The 12,090-nt window shown below is 52.7% G+C and overlaps 2 protein-coding genes across 2 annotated transcripts in view; one reads left to right on the forward strand and one right to left on the reverse strand.

Moving 5' to 3' along the window:
* The window catches only part of LOC119110032 (PDF receptor), a 119,254-nt gene extending 108,289 nt beyond the window's left edge, over positions 1-10,965 (reverse strand). The window contains exons 1-3 of the mRNA XM_037233777.1: positions 10,959-10,965; positions 8,428-8,535; positions 7,040-7,200 (exon numbers count right to left, since the gene is read on the reverse strand). Of these exons, the coding sequence (XP_037089672.1) occupies positions 7,040-7,200; positions 8,428-8,535; positions 10,959-10,965 (276 nt within the window). The remainder of the gene's footprint in view (positions 1-7,039; positions 7,201-8,427; positions 8,536-10,958) is intronic.
* Positions 10,966-11,206: 241 nt separating this feature from the next.
* LOC119110033 (corticotropin-releasing factor receptor 1-like) overlaps positions 11,207-12,090 on the forward strand; it is a 20,954-nt gene continuing 20,070 nt past the window's right edge. The window contains exon 1 of the mRNA XM_037233778.1: positions 11,207-11,214. Coding sequence (XP_037089673.1) covers positions 11,207-11,214 — 8 coding nt within the window. The remainder of the gene's footprint in view (positions 11,215-12,090) is intronic.

Raw genomic sequence — 12,090 nt, forward strand, 5'->3', positions numbered from 1 at the left:
CCAACTCGAAAGTGAAGAAGTTTGACATATAGCAAACGCAAACGAAAATCATCGTCTACGTTCCTGCGACTTGCACTTACAGCTGCCAGATCCTTAGCGCAATCATAATTCGGCCTTCTCGGGACGGAATGTCATCACTCGATGGCACGCAATGTTGGCACCGCGGGGACTTGAACCCGGGACCGACAGGCCCAGAGCCGAGAGCCCTAACCACTGTACCACCATCAGTTCATTAGATTTTGCAACAGGTTGCAACATGGACATGGTAAAGTGTGCATGACCGTACCCAAAAACGGTAGGTTTTTTATGCGCACGTAACGGGTAGCAGATCGACCTAGAGTCTATACTCACATATCTATGTCTACATGTATACGCACACACACACACACACACACACACACACACACACACACACACACCACACACACACACACACACACACACACACACACACACACACACACACACACACACATATATATATATATATATATATATATATATATATATATATATATATATATAGTTATGCATGTATATGTATATACAATATCTTACTTTTGACGTCACAAGATCCACTAGTCATTTGCCCATAACTATAAGAGATTTGAATATCCTACGCCCCACGGTTTCCACCCTATTTTGAGAAAATAAAAATCACTGCAGGAATCAATGTCCTTCTCAACCTACCCGCATGCGTTTTAACACGCGCACGTATGGCCGGCTGAATAGCAAACGCTCGGGTGGGGGCTAAATTGACCCACTGACATATCTAAAGCTGAGAGAGTTTGACCTCGTTTGACCTAAAAAAAATTATGGTGACCAAAAAACTACGAGAATGTTTTCATTTTTTAATTTCAATAAGCGTCAAGGATACGCTAGGCCATATAGTCCTAAAAATTAATCTGAGTCAATTCAGGTCAGAGACTTTTCTCTCCTCCCACCCTGATCCTTAAGAAATCAATGGAAGACATCTGCTGCAGCGCTTGTTATCGAGAATTTCGAAATGAGCATCGGAAACTAGCTCACGAAACATGTTCCCTTTTAAAAAACGGATTGCTCTAAGCCTTGGTCTGATCTCTTTACCTGACCCAAAGACAATGAAGTTTGTTGTTATCCTGGATCAAAAAGTGGAATTGCCAAAAAAAGCTATCTCAGAGATGCATAGCTTCGGCTAAAAGCATAGCTTGGAAAGTTTTGGTCTCATCCACAAACGCGATTAAGTTTGGTAACACTAAGAAACAAATCGTTCATTACACATGCTGTGATTTGTTCACATGGTACCCCTTCATGGAGAACTGGGCAAATGTGCCAACTGGTGGGTTGCGGTTTTCGTATTTTGGCGTGATATCTTGTCATTCTGCATTTTCTTTCGCCAGTCCTCCGCAGCTTAGAAGGCGGTTTACATGTTATGCCACTTATCAATCAAGTAAGCCCACAGGACTCACGCAAAACAGGGAACACAACAAACAGGCCAAGCCCGTAAAAAACAATATATGATGCGAAGTGACGCAGCTGGGATGCTTGAAGATATGAATTTTATCAAAAGAGCACGCTGACATGCAATAAACTTTCTTGACGCTGCGACAGAGACAGGGCGTGCTGAAGAGCCCGCTTGGTGATCTGGACTACTCCACCAAGGACCAGTCACCCTATCCTCTCGTCACCGGAGTAACCACCAAGTCACCAGAACACCGGCCCGCGAAATCTCCCGACCACATAAGTTACAAGCCTGCGTATATCTCGCAGAGCGTCTGCAGCGTTTTGCATTAATTCAAGAAGTTACAATCTGACAGACTATCCTGTGAAGCCCGTGGAGGCGAAATGGGCTGCAGTGGGTGGAACAAAACATGGGTAAGGCGTTCCACCTTAGGGGTAGACCGAACGATGTGGAACACGCACTGGCGTAAAGCCTGTGTAGCATATCGCGAGGCACCACCGAGGCACCACGTCGCAACAGACAGCAGGTCAGGCATGGAGCATAACTAAACGATAGGCAGACTGAAACATACAGATATCGACTGACGATGTCTGGTGTATGCACAAAGCAACAGCCGGGTTTTCAGCGTTGTTTTTAAGCTCGTATGCTTTTGCGATGAAATCCACTCAGGCTGCCCACTCTCAAGCCAGTCTCATGAAATAGATCACCATCCCCTGGCGTTTATGCTTATCGAACGGCGTTAGCCATCGTTTCAGAGCGATTTGGCAAGATGAGGGTTACCGTTGCTTTCCATCACATGGCAATCAGGCATTACCATTATGGAAGCATCGTTACTCATTCCACTTCTGTGCTCCCCGACGACTGACGGCCATCGGCCGACGGCATCGGCATCGGCATCGACATCGACATCGGCATCGGCGTTGGCATCGATGGGAGAAGTGCAAGCCCTAGCAATGAAGCGGCAGGAGCTGGATCAGGCCTGAATAACACCATCGAATCAGTGGGCGGTGCCCTGCCCTCGGTGCGCGCCGGTGACGGACCTCGCACACTGTAGCCCGTCGACGTCTCACGGGGGCAATTACTACCACGATGGCCTTACTCTGTTCTCGTCACGATACCACCATGGCGCCATCAGCTTGCCTGCTTCGGAGCCTGTCACAAGGTGACCGATCCATCACGTGCAGCCTCTGCCGGGTCCCGTCCCAAGATCCGCCCAGTCCTGTGCTCGTGCGCCGCTTTCCGGAGCCCGCGGTCAGCATCGTATAATTTGCGCAAAGTCCCGTCCTAAAATGGGCCACCGGCATGATGCCTTCCAACACGCTGCAATACGCCTGGGTCTCGAGGTCGACAACTCATGTCCATCTGGCGACATCTGAACATGCGCCGCTCTCTCCGAGGCCCGTCTCGGCGACGAGCTCTGCCCGCCCATCATCCAGCCTGTGAATGCCGTCAGCGCGGCGAACACGTCCTCTCACCTTAACGGCACAGGCACTCGGCGGCGCCGGCGAAGAGAGGGTGCCTAAATAGAAAAAAATCCGGCTTAGGTCGGAAGGTATATTTTTACCACACGTTTTTCCCATGTCTTTGTATTACACACGCATCCGGTCAGCGGCGGCGTGGGGAAGTCGTCCTGGCATCAAGTGCTCCGAATGGGCTGCGTGAAATGTAGGTGATTACGTCTTTCACGTTGCGCATTTAGCATAAAAAATAGACCATCCACGAAGTTCTGGGGATACTTCTTCAAAAACACGAAGTTCTTCAAAACCCTTCTTCTGAGCAATTTGAACAACGCAAACTTCCACAAAGTTATGCACACGGCAAGAGTTATGGTAAACGTTGAGACATTTTGCGCGGATAAACCTTCACGAAGGAGGGAACTCCGCCGTACATGTCAGAAAATACAGCGCCACGTATGACGCTTCCCCGGTGCACGAAACGTCAGGGCCGTAGGATTCCGCACACGGCCGGGGTTCGAATCCCTGGCGTGGCCCCTGGGGCTAATGTGACCATCAGCAGCGCCGAGCGGAGAGGCCTACGCAACAACGTGGGCTGACGTGTTCCTAAAACACGAGACGTATCTCCCGTGTCCCCAAAGCTGCAACTGGCTCGCGGTGTGACGTGGATGCCTTAACAGCGGGCAACTGCTCTGCGATTCTCGTCGCCGGCGGATCGTTGGTGCAAGTGCAATCTTCAGTTCAGTGCTAGTCAATCAGCGTGTGCAATCAACATTCGACCAGCAATCAATCAACAATTGGCCGTGTGCCGTGAGCTCGATTTCACTAATGCGCGCGGGCGTCCTCGCTACGATCCAAGGTGTATCAAACGGTCCGGAACTGGCTCACGCAACTTTTTGATGAGCCAAAGCATCGCCGATTTGATCAATGAGGCACTCATCATTAGTTAACGCGCGTTATCAATGAATTCTGCGAGACTACTTCAGATCCCTCCACACGCTACCCATCGCTAGCAACGCTTTACAAATTCGGCGCGTGAGTGGACTACCAATGATACATAAATCAACGCTAAATTGACGCCGGCGCATGCTCTGGTCGTCCCCCCAGGGTACGTCGCTCGGCGTGATTAACATCGCTAGCTTGTCCGGCCAGCAGTTTCCGAGAGCAAGTCGAAACAGGATCAAAGCGCGCTCCGGCGTTCTGCTCAGTCTCTTAGGAGTCCCGCCTTCGGTCGGTCCGCAGTCCACCGTGATCAAATGCCGGGAATCCCACCGCTCTGTCCAGGTCAGGTCACCGCGCCGTCGACCCAGCCGGGGTCAGCACCCTTCCCGCCGCGATCGACTGGCGCGGAGGCGCGCGGCCGCCGCCGCCGGCGCGGGCCCGCCCGCCCGCCGGAGGGGAGGGGACGGGGTAATTACGGGGGTGGCCGCGCTGCGGCGCCACCGCCGACTCAGCGCTGCCGACGCCTGCCGCTAATGGAGACGGATACGGCGCGCCAGCGTCGCCGTCGGATCGGCAGCGGGCCACCTCTGCCGTGCGTCCGCCGCCGTCCGTCGCCGCCCGACGGCTGATTTATGCCAGACGTTCCCCGGCAGCCGGGGATGGAAATGACAGCTCGGCGGCTCGCTCTTGGAAGGAGCAGCGGTTCGGGCGCTCCGCTGCCGTGCCGGGACGGGTCTGGGCGGATCTTGTCACTTACGAATGCCGGGGATTGATCTCACCGAAAGGGTCCCTTCTTTGTTTCTTCCTAAACGAGCAGAACAGTATGCGGCGACGCCCCGCTTATCCTGGCAGGCTACACGCACCAGCCATGAGTACGCCCGGGAGCCGCCGCCTGGTCGGGGCCTCTTCCTAGTGAGGCGCCTGTGCGGCCTTATTCTCGGCGGATGAACCCCAAGTGCGTGTGGTTCTACACCACCGCTATCCACTCTCCTTCATTCCATAGCCCTGAAATGGTCCTGACAGGCCGAAAGGGCTCTAATCCAAACAACCTAGCCTAAACGATGCAACACAAGAAACATTGCCTTGAATTCGGGTAACATTGCAACTCTATATACCTAAATCCACAAAGAGTATCACGAGTTTCATATGAATTAAGAGTACGAGTTAGAGACAACGGGAAATGAGTATCCGGTCGGCCAAACCCTCTTAAAGCTCAAATACCGTTTCTCAAGATGACACGAAAGTCATTTTTTTTCGGTAGTTTTGCGGGATGCAACCAGCCAAAAATATTAGAGTTACATCAGCGCTGATGGGAACAAAACGTAATTCAGAACATAATGAATAATACACCTGCACCACAGTCGAGACACGTTTTCAGAAATCCCATGAGGAGCAATTTCTGTCAAGCTGTTGCCATCCTTTTGCATCACCGTCAAAAATGATGAAGAGGATCAACTACGCTCAAGACAATAAGTGAACGACGTGGAGAGGCCGATTTAGCTGACAGCCGTCGGTGATATTCCGACCATGATGCATTTGTGTGGGCCCAACATTTGAATCACGCCGATATGTTTCCATATTTCAGAACTGCGTTTCCATGGGGACACTTTCGAGCATTCCTTACAATACTGGCATCCCCAGAGGTTAGTGTCTCAGCTGTAACTGCACTAAAGCTTTCGTTTCCTAGTCAGCGCACAAAGCCATTGGACGTTGGAAATCAAGTGCGGGATGTCAATATAAAGTCGCGTGGTGTCGCGCACGTTCGCGCAGCACTAGCGCTATGGCACATAGCCTCTAAAACCAAGTGAGAGCACCAACTCAGCGCGGTGATATGCCATGCGTAGCATCTATGTGAGCTGGCGTGTTACAGGTGTGACGCATGTGAACACATGTTTCCATTCGCCGGGTGAGAGGTGTTTTTCATCCGCTGGCGAAGCAAGGCTCTGGGGGCGACTAGTGACATTTTAAATCACCTTCCACAACACTGTTAGGTCCACAGCTAAACCCAGACGTTGTTTGAAGTTATGTAATTCAGATCACCTGCACCACCCTTTGGTGATAGCGTGGCCGCCATTTTAGCCGATATTTTAAGCCGACGCCTACGATTGAAACTAAAAAGGATGAAAGTGCGCAAGATATCATGTTATCTTTTCTTCGTATGATGTGAAAATGCCGAGTGATCATTTTTGAGACGTCTCCAGGGGTTCAAGAGGTCATTTCTAGGAAGACCATGCATTTTTCTTCATTACTGTGCATGTTTGAGACATGGCTCGGCATAGCTTACATGGTTGTCATTGGCTCATATCGATGACAAACAGGCGTTTGACATCTAAACGGATACAATGTCACTCAAAAGTTACCATCAGTCAAGGATGGACAGTAAAGTTCAAAATGCTTTGTCTTTGTAAGGAACACCTTGGTGCTTTAATGATAGTTATAAAATCTACCACAATGAAAATATTGCACCATGGCACCAACATACTGAGCACTGGCTGATCAAGAACTATCCGTAATTTGGGGAAAAGCAAGCTTAGATGCTTAGATACATATGAACATCATTGCGGATTCGTACACGTTTAGACAGATTTTGACATTGAAAAATAATAAATTTAATCCGTCTTTAAGGATGAAAGAATTTGAAATCCAGCTTAGATCGATATGCATTAAAATATTTCTCAGCTCGAGTCGAATGGCTCAGTATGCGCGTGGCCAGCAGGGCAGCTTTTAGCTCATTATCCAAGCTTCTCAATACACAATGGCTCGATTATTAAATTTGCGTTTTGCTACTGATGCCTGCATTTATAAATCCAAAACTTTCTGGTACCTGCCCAAGGACAGGAGCTGGATTGCGTTATCCATTCAGCTCCACAGTTTACTTTTCCATAGCAAACTTCAGGACCTTTGAAACGGCAAAGCGCAAAATGCTGATCTTTCAAACTTAAAAACCAACATCCCAGCACGGGAAGATACGAGTCAGGGAGTGGGAATCCACTCATATACTTATGCTCTTGAGGAACACGTAACTACAGAAGCACAGAAACACCAGCAATCATCACAGCTGTACATACTTCCGCATCTCACCATGCGTCGTTATCGCTAACGCGATTGAGGCAGCCTGCAGAGCCGCGCTGCCCCGCCACGCCTGCCATACAGCTGGGCGAAGGCCGCGAGCTGACCACAGCCGGGCGGGCCGCACACTCACGCCTGCGTCGTCGCCCGAAGAGCTGTACAGCTGGTCCATCAGCTTCTTAACCTCGGGGGATGTAGCAGTCGGAAGTAGTTGGTCCAGCCGCCGAGGCTCGGGCGACGCGCCGGTCCGGCCCCGCCACGTGCCGTCCGGCATGCAGTAGCGCCGCGCGAACTCTTGCAGACGACAGACGGTGGGTGCAGCTGAGGCTCGACCCTCGTCACACCAGGGGTCCATCGTCGTCGCCAGCCCAAGTCTGGTGCCCGCTGGCTTACGGGAGGCTTGCATGTATGCTTGTCCAACTTGAGGGCTGGACGAGGGATACGTGGCGACGGGACAGTACGACACATGACGACGGGGCAGGATGACTTGATCAAGTGCGACACTTTATGTAAAGCTTGAGGGTGGTACCCATAATTTACCAAAGTATGACCGAAGTGCTGCAACGAGTGAACTATGAAAACGTTTTTAGAGTTATAATAATGGTCAATGTCGGCACAGGCCAGTGACGAAAACGCGGCGAAGGGACAATGTAGGAGACTGTGCAAAGGCTGTTGCGCCGCAATATTCGTTCAGATCCCAAACAGCAAATGCATCCAGCGAAAAGAAAGCTGCTGTTCATGGATACACTAAGGCCGTTGAAAAGTACTAAGCGTAGACCCCATTACACGCGGAGAAGGACAGACGCCATTTTACGAGCTGTCGATTTCGCAGCACTGTCGCCAACTAAACACAAGACGTTTTCCTGCAAGCGTTTGATACCCATGCCGTGCCCCACGGCCGCTAAGTTTGCATTAAATATCTGGTAGACCATAGTCACCTGTACCACCTCCACAGGGAACAAATCGCCACCAGTGCATCAACATGCGCTGAAAGCGACTCTTAAACGAGCCGACTGCGGCGCACGTTATGATTAGATCATCATTCAGCTCAATATAAGGAGGGAAGACGTTCAGCTCATGGTTTCTCGGCATTATGAGCTGAAAGTTCTTATGTTTTGTGAAGGACTTTAAATTTACCAGGTCATATTAAAACGTTGTCGTAACGCTAAATAGTGATTTCATTGACAGTACTCAGGGTACCGTAGTGCCGTGGTGATCCTCAGAGTACTATCCATATAATCGCTCTTTAGTGTTATGACGTGTAACCTGTATTCAGGCATATTAAAGATCATTAACTCAACACACAACTTTTCACCCTCAATCGCTCAACTACCTAATAGCAGATTGCCTGCCGCGCAGATGTCCGTCCCACCATTTACCATCTTCTTGACACTCATGCATATGGCCACGCGAACGCTGCATGCACTCACCACACAGACAAATCCCCGGCAACGTCTCACGCTTTGTCACGCCCCCCCCCCCCCCGCATCCATCATGCCGTCATGACGTCACCGCGCTTACTGTTGGGGTCGACGCCCTTGAAGGGCGGACAAGGCAGCAGCAGCTGGGTGTCAGCTTCTGTCGGCGGCCAGCAGAGGATGCTGTCGTACGTGGCGTTGCACCAGCCGTCTGCCGACGCGGGAAGACGACCGTGAGCGAGGTCAAACACAGACGTCACCAGCTGCGGCTGGCTTGATCGCCGCCCTCCGCTGGCGAAGCCGGCAGCGAATAGGCATTCTGTCACACTTCCTCGGAATTCGAAGCGACGGACAGAGTCCTCAGAGTGCCGCCAGGAAATCATGCAATTCGGGAGGTCAATCGGCCGTGGTTGGTCCAGCTCAAGTGCGCCACGTACACAAATGTTCTCCGAGCCGATTACGGTAGAGTTTGGTCTTCTCGGGCAGGAGACGTCGACACAAGGAGAGTTGAAACGCTATATTTGGTAAGGGACTACGTGCATGCGTTAAGTTCGTGAGCTGCGAGGATGTCGTCTATAATAACTATCATAAGCCGAACAAAAACACTCGGTTAAGCAATGTACAATGTGCAGTGTGCAACAAAGCAGTGAACAGTGACGTTACTTAGAACGGAAAAATCGTCTGCCTGTCCAGGTTTTGACCCAACAATACAGCGTTGTTATTAAACAAAGTGAGAGCATGCCTGCGCCAGCATCGAATCGCCATTTCCACCCACACGAAAAACCGTGAACTGCGATCGGAAAACTCACGAGTGCACTACAACTGCATTGGAGCAGCAAAGCGCACAGCCAGCCACGCACTCGCGTGGTTACTGAGCGCGGTCCACCTGCCGTGACATGCCGGCGCACTCGCCACGCACTCGCGTGGTGCCTGAGCGTGGTCCACCTTCCGTGGCAGCCGGCGCACTCCCTGCGGAATCGCGCCGGTGATACGGTCGGGCGCTGTTTGCGTGCAGTGGACCCGCGACCGATACCGCTGCTAATGTAATGGCTTCGGTACTCCGCAGCTGCTGACGCTTGCAGTGTGCTGCCTCCGATACGACACGAGCACGCTTCCAAATGGATCGGATAGCCCCAGCGGCGGTTCGGTGAGGATGTTGGTAATAGTCCACGGACCAAGGTGGTGCGCTTCTGACGGCGCTGTGTTTGGACGTGCGCCACTGTCGGCGCTGTTTGCACGTGCGCTATTGTCGGCGCTGTGCTTCGACGTGCGCTACTGTCGGCGCTGTGTTTGGACGTACGCTTCTGTCAGCGTTGTTTGGACGTACGCTTCTGTCGGCACTGTGGTTGGACGTACGCTACTGTCGGCGCTGTGGTTGGACGTACGCTACTGTCGTCACTTTGTTTGGACGTGCGCTTCTGTCGGCGCTGCGCCTGGACATGCCCTACTGTCGGCGCTGTGTTTGGACGTGCGCTACTGTCGGCGCTGTGTTTGGACGTACGCCACTGTCGGCGCTATTTTTGGACGTACGCTTCTGTCAGCGCTGTGTTTGGACGTACGCTTCTGTCGGCACTGTGGTTGGGCGTACGCTACTGTCAGCGCTGTGTTTGGACGTACGCTTCTGTCGGCACTGTGGTTGGGCGTACGCTACTGTCGGCGCTGCGCCTGGACGTGCGCTGCAGTGAATGTCCATACTGCACTGCGCCGCTATGCGGACCGCAATGCCAGACGTGAGGCGACATCATGCGGGATGAAATTTCAGTGCAGGAAAGAGCGAATCCCTGCCGAGTTAATGCCAGCCCAAATCATCTGGAAATTCAAGTAGTCGGGTGTTCAATGAGACGACGAGCTGAATTGGATGTGTTGGTAAGTGGATAGGCGACGCAAATTACGCTCCCAGCATCCAATCCGTCTGCTTAGCGTTTGGAGTTATCATATTTCGCTTCGTTTTCAACGGGAGCTCGGAAAGATCCGAAGCTGACGTGGGTGCCGATATCGTATCCCTTTGAAGACGGATAAGTCGCGGGGGCTGACACCGCAATACGATAGACGCTTTCATCGCAGGCGGTTCGGTCGAAAGACAGACAATGCGACTAGCATATGGGCTCAACCGAGTTGATGCTGACAGGGAAATAGAGTGTTTCAGAACACAATACCGGCCGAAAAAGACAACTAACGCGCATCATATCAAGTGATGCTAGGCTTAACTGCCTCTACAGCTTATGCCGTCGCACAGGTCAGTTCAAAACCCGAGCATGTTCTGTTCACTGCAGCGTTGGCTTTTGCTGATGACTGGTGGATCTGTAAATGGTGGCAGCAAGACCATCTTAACTAGGTCTGACCATCTTAAAAAAACATGCAGCCAACGGAAGCCCCGTCCGCCGTCGTCCCGGTACCGACGACGCGGATCTCAGCTAAATTTGCACTTACATTTCCAGTGCTGTGCTTAAAGGTCCTGGCTTAAAACACGGGCGGCCTTCACGCCAAGTCACGCTTCTCCCAGCCCAGCAACCAGCACAATCGCTACGCGCCCGTCAAATCTGCGGTGAACGGTGTGTGCGCGTGTGTGTGCGTGTGTGTGTCATTGGGGCTTTACAACGCGACGAGCTGCTGGGGCTACATAGCGTCTCCTACCTCTCATCCTGGCAGGGAGGACGTGCGCCGCTGGGGACTGAACCCCGTGCCTCTGGTTCACCAGACACGCAGCTTAAACACTACACTATCGGCACTCCTATCTGCGACTCCACCAGGGCACCTGGTTGCACTGCCTGGCGCAGCTTAAACACCCCACTATCGGCACCCTTCGCGGTGATTCCGCCCGGACACCTGGTCGCTCTGCCCCGCGGTCTGAGCGGCGCGCGTGGCCAGCGCCTGCCTCCGACATGTTTATGTACGTCGCCCTCGGGGCAGATTTGTTGGATGCCGGCTGTTTTTCCAGCCTGCCCGACTCTGGCGCGGCCGGCCACAATGGATCGCGCAGCACGTCTAGCTACAATGGATCTTCTCTCCCCCTCCCCCTCCGCCCCGTGGCCCGCTGATCTATTGACGGCCTGCTCGGCCCCGGGCAGGAATCAACCCTGCGTAGGACCGCGGTCGCCGCTGGCCGCGTGACGGCCCGGGGATGCTGCCGTCGGCGGCGTCCACGTGAGGTGGCGGCGGCGGCGGCGGCGGCGGGGTGGACGGGTGCTTGTCGTGCGCTTGGCGTGACAGAATGGCGCGAGGGGGCTGACGTTTTCCGGAGATGTCAGTGATACGGCACGGCGGTGTGATACACCCGCATGAAGGAAGGCGCCTAGCCGTGACACAGCACGTCAAACCGTGCTGCGCGAGAACGGTCATTTCACTAGCTGCCATAAGTGTCTGATGGTTTCAGCCATGGTGTAGTGAATGCACAGCGTCTGGAGCCGGGCAGAAACGTTCTCCTTTTGTCTCCCCAGCCCCACGTATTTAAGTTTAGCTGCTTCACATGCGGATATTTGCCGCAGGCTGCCGGAGTTCGTGGGAGCTTGGCGGTAATACGCATGCAGCTACCTCACGAGGAACGCAGTGGCTGCCTGTCGCTGCTTCCACCTCCGCTGTCGGTCCTTGGACGTTCAGCCAGGCCATTGAGGCGTGTTTACACATCGGACCCTATGTCGCGCCAGTCCCCATTGCAACTAATGCTGCGTTTTCAACTAGAGCGGCCGGTCTGGCCAGGCTGTTGCACCATTTGCAAAGTTTTACTTTTGCAACCACTGTTACAAGCAGCTTTCAGCACCGCTGGGCA

The sequence above is a fragment of the Pollicipes pollicipes genome, unplaced genomic scaffold (assembly GCF_011947565.3).
Source record: "Pollicipes pollicipes isolate AB1234 unplaced genomic scaffold, Ppol_2.1 Scaffold_7231;HRSCAF=8579_pilon_pilon_pilon, whole genome shotgun sequence".
Classification (NCBI taxonomy): Eukaryota; Metazoa; Arthropoda; class Thecostraca; order Pollicipedomorpha; family Pollicipedidae; genus Pollicipes; species Pollicipes pollicipes.